The 13,465-nt window shown below is 39.3% G+C and overlaps 1 protein-coding gene across 1 annotated transcript; it reads right to left on the reverse strand.

Moving 5' to 3' along the window:
* Positions 1–611: 611 nt before the first annotated feature.
* Positions 612–11,330, reverse strand: setd7 (SET domain containing 7, histone lysine methyltransferase). Its single transcript, XM_049585203.1, has 8 exons — positions 11,178–11,330; positions 9,547–9,676; positions 6,398–6,599; positions 5,948–6,137; positions 5,595–5,676; positions 5,344–5,461; positions 3,991–4,148; positions 612–1,599 (listed from the first exon to the last, which is right to left on the reverse strand). The coding sequence occupies exons 1-8, from the start codon at positions 11,215–11,217 to the stop codon at positions 1,407–1,409; spliced, it is 1,113 nt and encodes a 370-aa protein (XP_049441160.1). The 5' UTR covers positions 11,218–11,330; the 3' UTR covers positions 612–1,406.
* Between the last annotated feature and the right edge of the window lie 2,135 nt (positions 11,331–13,465).

Raw genomic sequence — 13,465 nt, forward strand, 5'->3', positions numbered from 1 at the left:
AACAAAAAATTAAAATCACACCATTTATCATAGCAAGAAACTGTGAAATATGGTTATTTATAGTGAAGGGAGGGCCATGCATTTCCCTCCAGTCACTTAGAGAGACTGAAGGAAAAATATTTGTAGCTCCAGGGAGGGTCATGAAGTACAAGCCCTAATAAATGGTAGCTTGAAACATTCAGTCAGCCAAATTCAAGTTTGGCTGACTGAAGTTCACCTCTGTATCACCAGATGTAGGCCATGAAAAGCATTATGAAATTATAGCCTTCTAACTTTGGATTCAAGCTACTTAGCATTTAGCAATGCAGTAATTTACTTTAAGATGTCTTTTCTCATACACTATTAGCTCTCATTTTGATCCTCTCAAAATACTTGCAGGAACTACGAACTTCCCTTTAAAATCACAAAAAAATGTAGTTGGCCACTTTGTCTTTTACAAACACCCAATCTATGCAAGTGCAATGTTTTATTTTTTTATATTAATGGCATCATAGTTTCATCACAATGCTGTATTATTTGCTGATATCACACAGTCTACAAAGATATGATTTTGTGTCAATTCAACTCAAGGGCCTGCAATCATTGCAATATTGACAAATGAGGCATGTGAGTTGATTTTCTTTACGTTGGGCTTTATTTAGTAGCGTATGAACACAGATAATTAGGTTAGAAAAGTGGAACAAGCTCTCTGTAGGTCATTACTGTGGTGGTAGAGTCCTTTAGTAACAAATCACCAATGCTCAGGAAATACAGTACTTTACCAATGTCAGATATTCTGAATAAATTAGTCACTGTTATATAGACTGTAGATACTGTATGCCAACAGAAAAGGTCTATAAAGTTACATTTTTAAAATGCATGAAGCAGGCAAGCTGAATTACTTAAAATGAGGTGTGAGCTAAACAAATGTGAAAAATACTGTGCTGTAAAAGAGTGCTGTTAAACTCAACACCTTGAGGGGAGCCCTGTTAAGTAAACTGCAGCCACTGTAAACCAACTGACATACAGTTCATTGAAGATATAGACAGTGAAAAGTGAGAAAAATGGTAATAGTTCTTCATTATATCCTAAATTGAACAGCACCAACTATGAGCATGTAAATGTTGATTTCATGTAACATGTAATGGAGAGTACAGTGGTAAACTCAGACAGGACAGCACCTCCAGCCAGAGACATGTCTCCTCGACTAACATTTGGTTTCTTGCATAGTTCTTTTGTTGCTTAGGCCTCCATTCATACTGAATTGCTCAAGCAGTATTCCATTTGAATACCATATGAAGCATGGTAACTTCTCAAATATCTACGGTGTGGTGTGCAGCTGCAGGGGATATTGGTGCCATGAGGCTGCGGAGTCTTGTAAGGTGGTAGAGGGGTGTTTAATTGTCCAGAGGAATTCATCTGCATGTTCAGAGGCCAGTGGAAGCTGCCTGGCTCTGCTGGAACTCCTTCAGCTCCTGCATGTACCAATCAGGTGCCTCGGGGCCATTCTTCCCTGATGGCTCGTGATTGTAACCGTAAGCGACCGTTAGCTCCTCATCTTTCTGCACAGGCCTCAAGGTTCGGACACACTTGATAGGCCCAAAACGAGGGTGGACAAACCTGCACAAACCAAAATACATAAATTAATTAATTAAAAAATCAAATTCTGACAAGAAAGACAACCACAATGTTACCATGCTTTCCTAATAACAAATATTATGATGCCAGACAATAACTCAATATTATCATATATATATTTTCCCTTTTTGAAAGTATCTTTTTTATTAGAGATTTAAGAGTGGAGAGGTGGCAAGAAATATGTGACTGTCATCTTGAAAAATACACCTCAGTTCTTTAGTGATAAACTAGTATATAGTGGTTTTTGTCATGTGTATGTGACACGTCAATTGAGCACTGGTCTTCTAGTGGCACCAAGTCCACGAACAAACACGAACTGTTCTTTATAGAGGCATCTCAGTTTGCAATATGGTCTCACTAGCATTTGACAGATTAAAAATAGATATTTTATTTGAATTTTATTTTATTTCATTTACTTGGTGCAGTGAGTTTGTGACAATTTTGGTTTTCTTCTTTTGTCCTAATTTTGGGTTGAATTCTATTGTCTCATTGTTTTTCTGTGATTTTAAATTGACGTACTTTTAATGTTGTTTTGTGTGTGGACCCCAGGAAGACTAGCGACCACTTTGTGGAAGCTAATGGGGATCCGAATAAAGAATAAAGAATAAAAAATAAAGAGAGAAAGGGATTGACATGCAACAAGGTCCTCAGCCTGACTCAAACCAGCAATGTTGAGGTTCATGGCCGGCATGTTAAAACCCTATACCCCACATATCATTGGCTTTCTGTGGAATCATACAATAGCTGTATTGTGGTACCATTTTAATCATTCAAATAAATGATTTCCAGAAAGCTGTCAGTAAAACTGCTGAAATTATAGCTCTATCAAAAAGATCAATATCTGCCACAACCCCCAATAACCCAACCCACAATAATTTGGCTGCTTGAACTCTTTGTGATGTCATAACAATAACCCTGAAAAGGACACCTTTATGTGTTTTGTGGATGTGCAGCATCAGAATGGGTTGCAGGTTTGTGTTTTCAGGTTAGAGATATTTGGTAAACAAATACTGTAGGGGGGCGGCACGGTGGTGTGGTGGTTAGCACTCTCGCCTCACAGCAAGAGGGTTGCTGGGAGCCCTTCTGTGCGGAGTTTGCATGTTCTCCCCGTGTCAGCGTGGGTTCTCTCCGGGCACTCCGGCTTCCTCCCACAGTCCAAAGACATGCAGATTGGGGACTAGGTTAATTGGTAACTCTAAATTGTCCATAGGTGTGAATGTGAGCGTGAATGGTTGTCTGTCTCTATGTGTCAGCCCTGCGATAGTCTGGCGACCTGTCCAGGGTGTACCCTGCCTCTCGCCCGATGTAGCTGGGATAGGCTCCAGCCCCTCCACGACCCTCAAGAGGATGAAGCGGTTAGAAGATGAATGAGTGAATGAATGAAATACTGTAGGGAAATGTTTGCATCATGACATCACATACCCTATGTTCTTTACTCTTTACCTGATTTACATAATTATGAGCTGGTGGTTTTGGGACTTCCTCATTGAGTTGTGACTTCAATCCAACTGATAATATGACATGACCTGGTAGTTCATTATCACAACCTAAGTCTTAGGTAAAGCAGTTTTCGAAAAACTGAGGTGTTTATAGGTATCATCTCAAATGGCATTACTTGGGTTATATACAATCTTGTTTACTAAGTTTCAAATGCAAACTGACACTTGACAGGTTTGGGCTGTGGCCCTGTATTGGTGCTGTATAGCCAACACTGTATCGTGCAGCTGTGTAGATAATGCTAGCCATCGTTAGCTATGTACATTGTTGTGATGACAGCTCAAAGTCTATGATCATAACAGCTAAACCTTCTATGTTTTGTGGTCAGATCAGCTGTTAAGTTTCTATAAATCTCTCCTGGACTTCTCCACAGACCGTCCTGGAGGGTTGGGCTTATACTGAAAAGGGTCCCCATAATGTAATGTAATGTCCTGGTATGAGAAGGTGCTTTTTGCCCCATATACATAAAAAAACTATTACTGGACCAGTAAGTTAAATCTGACCATTTGCATTGACCTTGATGCACCTTTTGGTAACGTTACCAGTTCTAAACACACACAAAGGTTTTTGCACACATTTAGCCTATTCATTTTAATCAGGAGCTGGGTTCCATTTACATCTTAGCTTAAACCATGTCATTTAAATATATATCAGTTAGATTTAGTTAAGTTAGGTTAATTACTCAGCACTAAAATTCCATGACAACATCATCTAAGGAAGTCTGTGATAGAAGTAAAAGCTACTGCATAAACCTCATGCTGAGATTGTTTTTCAAGATCAAGAATGAACTCTCAATCTCAAAATTTTGAATCTTATTTCAAAAATGTATGACTCTCTTCCCCTCCCTGCCCCCTGCTCCTGTCAGTTTGTACTCACGGGTCATATTTGCAGTTGGGGGTGAAGGAGTGGTTTGCCTTGTGACCCAGAGAAGCACAATATCTCTCTGTCTGGTCAAACGGCTGAGGGACATCAATCACCGTATCCTCGTCCAATGAGATTGTGTTCCCGTTCAGAGCCCAGTCTCTGCTGTCCACCTGAGAAGTCCACGTAGTCGTGACAGACAAATGGTTTAATAAGTAAACAATACTGCAAAATGGCCCAAGAAAACTGATGACACACGTAAAGTACAGGTGGGAAGCTCTAGGTACCAATTATTGGTGCATCTAAATGTTTTATTTCTATACATGTTTATTTCTTCTTACAGTGTGGCTACATGCTACATTTAAAACACAGCATATTTGTAATGATCCGTAACTAAAATAAACAGATGAATTTACTTTCATTATGTGATGTGCTCACTGGAAAGTTACATTTTACAACATGATGAGCGAGCTTGGTACCCAGCAGAACCTCGCTCAACCTTCCCCTTTCCTGTTAAACTCAGGGGTGCTGTGTGCTTCGCTCATTTATGTTGCATGAATAAGTAGCCACATCAATTGTGATCTGAACGGCCTTTACCACATGAGGCCTCGACAGCACAGACACAAGTGTCTGGCTCATTCAGCTAGCAAACTAGCTTAGCATGGCAATGACACAGAAACACTAATACACACTGCGGCCCTCTTTGAGGCATAAATGCAATCTCTGGAAGTAAAAAGCTAACATTGGGCTATAAACAAACTACACTATGGTGTAATGGCATTCTGTAGTACTTCACAAGTCCTGAGTGCGGCATTTACTGACATATTTTATAGCGTAGAACATAACGTAAATGTCTGTTAAGCTTGTGTTAACCACAGACCTTCAAGCATCTAACCAAAAACTTACTGACTTTAAGACGAGGGGACCAGGAGTGCTGAACTGCTAACTCATTTCTAGGTTTTAGTATGCATTCTTGTAGTACTTTTCGCTGTTATAACCCCTGTTATCTTTAACTACTTCCACTGTTTTCCATAATGTTAAGCTAACTATTTTAACGGTTTAACCATTACTTTTGGCTGACTATTTTAACCACTATTATTTAGCTATTTGAAGCATATATCTATTACTTTTAGCTTTTCCAATACATTTTAACAGACTTAACTTCTCTGCTCTCCTGCTAACTAGTTTACTTTCTCAACATGTGGTCATCTGGTGTTCCAGCTAAGGACATTTTTTCATTATTCAGATTTTAAAAATTGTTATTTCCATTTTTTTCCAAGTAAGTTTATCTTCTCTGCAATCTTTGACCACAGAGTTGGCCCTCTTTGGGAATCACTGCTCTTAATGATCTTTTTACTTGTGTCATACCTCAGAGTGTGTGATGCGTACTCCGTTATAAAAAGCCATCACAGTGTCAGCTTCAGCGTCTGTTTTGGCAAACAGGCCCTGTCCTGCTCCTTTGATCATAGAGTCTGCCACAAACACCCTGACACACAGGAACAATATGGTAACAGTATGAAGAAGTGGCTCTGCCCGGCTGACATTCTAAATGTGATGGTGAATTCAGTAGGACATAATGTCTAACAGGTGAGCATATGTGCAGTATGAAGCTTACTTACCTTTGGCTTTCATAGGGGTCAGGAAGCAGAGCGTTGGTAGTGATACAGGTGGATGTGGACTTGTCATACGAGTACACAGGACCTTAAAAACAGAGTATGTCATGTTGTTGGTGAGTTGTTCTAAATAACCCATCCATTAAATACAACAATATAACCAGAACTGCAGAACACAGTCCGATATTACAGTATGACACATTCACTTTCAAACGATATCAGAATTCATAATTACAAACTCTGTGATAGAGGATTTATTCATAGCACTCATTCCTGGACGGATGATTCATATCTTGAAAAACAAATGTGACAGACTTCAAGAAAGGAGACCATTCTAAATGGATCCATTAACTTCTTACTGCTGGGTGTGATTTCGAAGCGTGGCCTTCCACTCTGGTTGGAGATCAGGGTGGCAAGGCGAGCCTCGATTATCTCTCCATCCACAAAGCTTCCATAGAGAGCCGTGCGCCCGTCAGGGTAGATGTACCCTACAGATCCACCAGTCATCTCCCCATCCTCATTCACCTCCCCAAACACACAGCCTCCATCCTAGACGCACCACAGTACACACCAACATACAAAATACACACAGTTAACAAAGGCCATTCAGTTACTGTTCTTCTTCCATATGCACCATATCATAACTGTGTCTTTGTCTTAAAAAGGGCTTTCTGGAACATTCAGTATCATATAGGACTTGTAATGGTAAGATAAACACTTCCTAAACATGCCCCTTGAAGTGCCTTCAGTCAAGTAACCAAGTGAACTCTGTCAGTGTAAACACAGTAGTGAGCACTGAGCTGACTCACAGGGTAGTAGACCCAGCATTCCCCACAGCGGTTGTTGTCTTTGTACTGGCCCTTGAACACCAGGCGGCCATCTGCATCGTACTCCTGAGCGGGCCCATTGAGCTCGCCATCCACATATGTCCCGTGGAGGACACCTCCATCTTCATATGTGTACACCCCCTGACCCTGCAGGGCATCATCTACATAGAAACCCTCCAGCGTACTGTGGAGGAGAGACACAAAGATGAGGGCTGCAGTGGAGATATAATTAAACTCAATCACCTTAAATAAGTAGGGTCAGAATGAAAGTATTACTGCGTGTGTAAACCCAAACAGTGCAGATAATACCTACTGCCTATAAATATCTGCCTTACTAATTTTAACTGTATTTACAGATATTATTAATTGTTTACTACTACCACAGAATACAAACAACAACAACGTATTAGGGTCAGTGTTGAGAGTTTAAGAATGCAGTGGGGGGAAAAAACTAAGAAAACAAAATGGTGGAATTTCTGGAAAAACATAACAACATTAAGAAGAAAGAAAAAGTAGAAATATTTAGAGGATGAAGTAATGTATTGAGAAAAAAAAGTTATGTGACATTTGGGATTAGAGTGCTAATATTAAAAAAATGTAATATTTTTATATTTGAGGAAAAAAGTTATCATATTTCAAAATTAAAGAGGTAATATTCCAACTTTAAGGAGGTTATATTTTGAGGGGGGAAAAAAATCGTAATATTTAAGTGGTATTATTTTGAGATAAAAAGTTGTAATATTTCAAGATTAAAGTGGCAATATTTCCTGAAAAAAGACATAATATTATGAGATTAATGATGTAATGTTCCAATAAAAAAAGTTATATTCTGAGGTTGAAGAGGTTAAATTTTGAGATAAAAGTCTTCATATGAAAATGGTAGAATTTTGAAGGAGTAATATTTCAAAATTAAAGTGGTGATAGTTTGAAAGCAAAAGTCCTAATATTACAAGATTTTAAAAAGGTAATATTTGCATTTTATTTAGTTATTTATTTATTTATTTTTAGATTAATGCAGTATTGTTTTGAGAAAGAAATGGTAATATATTAAAAAAAATAGAAGAAAAGGTGATAATATACTCAAAAAAAACCCTAACTTTTTTCCTAGTACATATTTTAATATTTCAAGTTTTTTTTATATATATATATATTTCCAAACTTAAAGGAGCAATAAGCAAAATTCATCATTTCTAGATTGAAGGAATTAAAAAATCGCTATGTGAAGAACTAGAGGTGTAATTTCATCTGGAGTATAGCATGACGTCACACACCCTCTCTCTGTGTTGATCTCCAGCCCCTTGTTTACAAGCCGGTCCAGCTGCGTGTTCATGTACGTTCATGTGGATCCCCCCCTCCTCCTCCTCCTCCTCCTCCTCCTCTCGGAGCCCTTGGCCCTCCCTCCCTATAAAAGGCTACAGCCAGTGAGCAATGGCAGCGCATATTTTCGAAGTGAAATGGCAGAGAGCGGAACGAAACATTCACCTGAAAATGACCAGGATCCGACATTACCTCTAAAGAAACAACAGTTGTTGGCGAAGAAGTTGTCAGATAAAGAAAGGGACAGAACTCGGATTAACATTGGCCTTGCATTTCCAAGGTGGAGAGCACTGCGAGAGCTAAAGGGGCTACAATCTGACTCAGAGCTAGCTCTTCTTCTCCTGGACAGGTAACATTAAGTAACAACATAAAGTCAAATGTCTGTTTTAATTAGTGTTACAGTAACTTTAGGCACATGTCGCTATGTCGATTCAATTAAATTTAATGTTACAATCGTAGCATGGGTTGATGTCCGGAGCTTGAGTTATTAGCGGCTCTGTCCCAGCAATGGGTCAGGCATTACGGTTGTGTTAGGTGAGTAACGTTAGCCCGGCAGCCCCGCTAACATTTGCAATTGGCATTGTAAAATGTAGCCAGGCCAAAACATCACTCTCACTCACGGAGAAGAGTAGGAACGTTAGCGTTAGCTCCCGGTGTTAGCATTAGCTGGGATCCGGCGATGGCTCTAGCCAAGTCGGCTGCCAACAGCTACTGGAGTAACTTACAGTTATGGAGCGCTTTTACCAGCTCTTCTAGTCACTGAGCCTTGCCTCCATCTCAGCAAATATATTACATTTATTACAGGTACCATCATCATTGAAGTAGGCAGGGGAATAGCTAAACACAGCAGAGTGCACAACAGCAAACCTAGCGGTGAAACGATTTCGCTTTTTGCCCCTTTAACTGTAAATATTTTTAGGAAAAAAATATTTAAAAGAAAAGTAAAAAAAAAATTTTCTACCTATCTATCTATCTATACATATATATATATATATGTATAGATAGATACATACATACATATTTGTGGGACATTATAAGGAAAGGGTTGCTTTGAGAGAAACACATGCATGATTTAGCATATCGTGACAGGCCACTGTGCTGTACTGTACAGTTACTATTGTTCCTTGTATTTGGACTGCAGTGTCACTGTCCTGTGACCAGAACACAGCTGTGGTCTGTATCTGGTCTGATTCTGCCATTATCTTGCAATATAAGTATCACTGATAGGGATCAGCCCAGTTTGAGACAGTCTGATTCACTGTTCCACTGAAACACTTTGGGAAGTGACTGGACACTGCACTTTAATGGAGATGGAGGCAAACCACTCACAGATCAGTTTAATGCTGTATAGGATGTGTTTTCAAAAGTCTGTGTGGGTTTTACCAGAGAGAAGCCTTCAAGAATGAGCACGTGGTAATTGCTGTGGCAAATGTGCGTCTCGTTAACTTCCCCACTTCTGATACATTTGTGGTGCACAAGAAGCTTTTTTATGGAGTGCAAACAAACATGCACAATTTTACAACTGTTTACATGATGTAGTATTAAAATTTTAATTTCATTTTTATTTCTTTTTAACCATAATGTCCAATGTTTCATCTTATTTAAATTTTATAACTGAAATATTGACTGTCTCTGGAAAACACACTGCCAGATTTCGGCAGAACATGCTCTGAAACCAGAATGTTTCAAAATGCCTTTGGATGTAAACACTAGTGTTAGCTTGTTGAAAATGTACTGCTCTGATAAACATGTGACACAGCAGTCACATAGTTGAAATAAAAGTCTCAGTTTTTCCTGCCTTATCTTAACGGTACCTTCCATCAAAGAAGAAGAACTTCCCCTTGCCATTCTTCTCTCCGTGGGTGAAGTGTCCTTCAAAACGATCACTGGATGAATAAGTTACTGTGCAGAACCCATGGGGCTGATCGTCTTCATCCAACGGACCTGAATACACAAACACAGATAGACAGACCTAAGTTGAGTACTGGTGGTGTAACTCAGACATAATTGTGACCTGTAAAACAATGACTTGGACCCACTTCTCAGAGCCTTTAACAAACCGAATAGATAATTGAGCATTGTAAATTTACTTTGGACAGAAATAACCAATCAAAAAAGCTAAAGCATGTAAATGTTTTATTAGAGGTTCTCAGATGCCCTGCTAAGCCTAAACTTTTTGCTTCATGATGCTTATGAGTAATCACGGATCTCTGAGAAGACTCACTTCTCTGTCTTTATTGTTTCTTGCAGACACCCCCCAGCAGTAGTGACTGCGACATCTAAACAAACACACAAAATGGGACTAGGTGGTGCACGTGGCTAAGAATGCACATACAAAATTTAAAGCTGCACTGATTTATTTTGTAGCTACTAGGGAGCAGCAGAACAAGCCGTAACATTACACCTAACATATTATCACCTTATGAAGACTGGTATTGCTTCTAAAAGGGGTCCATTATCACTGTGAGTGAGTGCAGCTTTATTTTTTCATGTTTTCAGCCATCAGAAGGCGCTATGTCTGTCAGGATGATCTCATCTCAGCATCTCTAAATAGATTTCAGAACCTTCCTCAGTATCCATGTCGATTAGACATTAAAAATCATATTAGTAGCCTAACTTTGTTCCTAAGTTATATATGGACATAACAGGAGGAACCCCCTAAAATAGCAGTGGTTTGGGATTTTGTGAAACCTGCCCATTAGCCCTCATTCTTTTTGAGCTACTGTATTTCCAGTGTCCCCTGTGGCCATCATCGGTATGGAGTCTGTCCTGGGTGAATGACAGGACTTTTGCTCATCAAGAGTTGTCTTTGTATAGGATTTATTCTAACTATATGTATTGATGGGTCACATTTATGTCGTATTTCCTGTTAGACCCTGACAAATCATAAAAGATAATGTCACACGAGGTGCGAACAACAAAAAGAAACAAACATTCACGTTTTTCCAGATTTGCGTTCAGTTTTCACACCTGCAGAAAACAAACAGGAGTGTGTGTCACATTACGGCTTTTATTAATTCAGCTCTTCAGACACAAACAACAACACTTAAGCGAAAAAATCTCTCACGTCGGTAACTTAGAAGAAATACAAAGTGTGAAAATGCCACGCAAATTTAGTGTTGCCACATTTCAGAAACCGAGCACACGTGTGGCAGACTGTTAAAAACATAATTATAACCTTTCATGTTATTTGTTATTTCCTGCCTGCTCAAATCTGTCCAGCAGCGGGGCACTGCTATCACCCAGGCCGCCCTCACCCGCTTGTCAGGCGGGTTGCCTTCGGAAATAAAGTCCGTGGCGCTGTGAAGTTACCCAGCAGGCCCAGCGACACACTGACTCATGGAGATCAACGGAAAATTCACAATCTCAGAGCGGCACAGAAATACCGTACATAACCGACACCTCATCGTTTAGAGGTGAATAACAAGAGGAAGGTGTTGCTTACCTTCCACAACCTCTTCTACATTGTCATCATCGCTGTCCATGCTGCAGGAGGCTGCTGGGTGACCACGCCACAGCTCTGACTGCTTTTCCTGTCACCCATAGGGCGTCATGTAGACATGACATGAGCAGAATCAGAATCAGAACCAGCTTCATTGGTCAGGTATGTGACATTTGACTTTTTTAAAAATTTTATTTTATTTTATTTTTGTTGCCCTGTTCAGACACGGAAATGGACATATAGATAAATATGTATTAAAAGTATAAAGGCTATATAAATAATACAATGAACAACAGCACACAACGTCTATAATTCAGACTGTTCTGTACATTGTAAACAACAATATAGCATTACAGAGTGGAGAGTGCAAATATGATGCCAATAAATGTAATGATTAATGTAAAAGGTTGTGATGTAGCTGGATATACAGTCTATAAATGTACACAGGTAAATTGATGTGACAACTGATACATTTGGCAGTTTTTACAATGACTGCTGCACAATTTTTGAATTTCATTTTGACTGAAAAAAAATATTTATTTTTTTATTTTTTTATTTATTTATATTGGTATGTTGTGACACATTTTACCTTGATAAAAAAAATCAAAGCTCCTATGATCTGGATTTTGCATTTGGCCTTATTACAAATTTTGATAATATTTTGATTAACTGTGCAGGCCTAGTTTTTACTATACAGTGAAGAAGACAAATGAGACACAAATTGCCACACATTATATTATCAGTTCATTTATTTATCTGAAATCAGATAAGGCATTCAGTTTCACCGTGCAGTTATGCAGTCATTGGTCTGGGTGGTAAATGATGTGCGGCCCCTCCTTATCCTGGGCAGCAGTGTTACGCCCCTCTAGAAAATTGACCCCACCCACTTTGGAGAGATTCTATATTAGTTTGGAGTATGTAAGACCATCTCTTTTCTAATGAATCATAAGGGTAAAATTATCTGACAAGACAACAGCCAGCTGTCATGATATGTTCCTTTAAGATGGGAAACACACTACGTTCACATAGTGGACAGTTTGGTAAAAGTTAGGGTTTCCTGTCTTTCTTAGTGTCTTATGGCATCTGGAATTGTTCCTCCTGTTCACAGTGTGTGTCTTTGTTCCTTTCAAGTTCTGCCTGTTGTATTTATTCTTTAGGGTCACCACTATAGTTTAAAAATGTAGTGAACAATTGTTGACCACAAGGGGGCAGAAAACAATTGAAACCAATCATCAGTCTCTGGGGCTGAAAAATAAAGCCAACACAAGTGTCAAAAACTGCAGTTCATTGCATGGCCACTTCAGGCTGGCTCCAGAAGCCAGTCAGTCCCTATAGACCAGCCTGGTACAAAATGATCTTGGTCTCTATAGCTAATTTCCTTGTTCTTGACATCTGTAAGGGGTTGAATTTTTATATAACTCACCCACCCATTTTATTAAGGCTAAATTATGCATAATAAAGGGCGGGGCCACTTTGAGTGACAGGCTGTCTGCCAATAGTGTCCCCAGCCTCACAGTCAGATCCACCCCTCACTCTTCCGCATTGCCAGCCTTTTGTCCAAATATGGTCACTTCTGGCTCAAAAAACATAAAAACAAACAAACAAACAAACAAACAAACAAACAAGATGGCAAAGGCCACAATGCAGACCAATGTCACAGTATCTGCATCCTTATTTTTACAGTCTATGACAGACAGAAACACAGCCAACACATCAACACATATCTATGACTTACAAAGTGGTTATGGCAGTTTTGGCAAAGAGTTGCCTACTTTAAAATCCAGCACAGCAACGTTACTAGGCAATGGCAAAAATGTTGTGAGTGTATAACTGTCAGCAAAAGCAGTGGGACACATTTAAAAGTCCAGTGTGTAAGATTTAGGGGGGTAAAGTGGCCTCTAATGGTGAGGATTGCAGATTGCAGTCAGCTGAAACTTCAGTGTTCATTATTGAGGAGATTTTTACTGTGAGCTGAATTGATTGCAGATGTCTCTAACTCCTCTAAACAAATGGACCCAGTAATTAAAACTGGTAAAAACACAAAGTAAAGCAGTTTCACATTATATTGCAAACAGGCTGCTATCCCAGCACATGCTAATGCGTGCTCACTTTTTCTATGATGACCTAAGGTCCAGACGTTCAGGAGGTTTTCAACGGGGACTGAATTAACCGCAGAGGCTAATTCCTCTCCAAACCAAATGGACCCGATGATTAACATCTGTAAAAACACTAAATAAAGCAATTTCAAGTTTAAAAAAGCATTTTTCCAACACTCGTGTAGCAGAGGGGCT

This window comes from Epinephelus fuscoguttatus, linkage group LG9, assembly GCF_011397635.1.
Source record: "Epinephelus fuscoguttatus linkage group LG9, E.fuscoguttatus.final_Chr_v1".
Lineage (NCBI taxonomy): Eukaryota > Metazoa > Chordata > Actinopteri > Perciformes > Serranidae > Epinephelus > Epinephelus fuscoguttatus.

Bases quoted from the DNA above. Each gene is read 5' to 3' on its own strand.
- setd7 (XM_049585203.1), bottom strand. From the start codon at position 11,217: ATGGACAGCGATGATGACAATGTAGAAGAGGTTGTGGAAG. The intron at 5,677-5,947 runs GTAAGAAGTTAA...TCTGTTTTTAAG, and splicing joins CTTCGAAATCACACCCAGCA to GTCCTGTGTACTCGTATGAC. The intron at 1,600-3,990 runs GTGAGTACAAAC...TGGTTTGTGCAG, and splicing joins CCCAACTGCAAATATGACCC to GTTTGTCCACCCTCGTTTTG.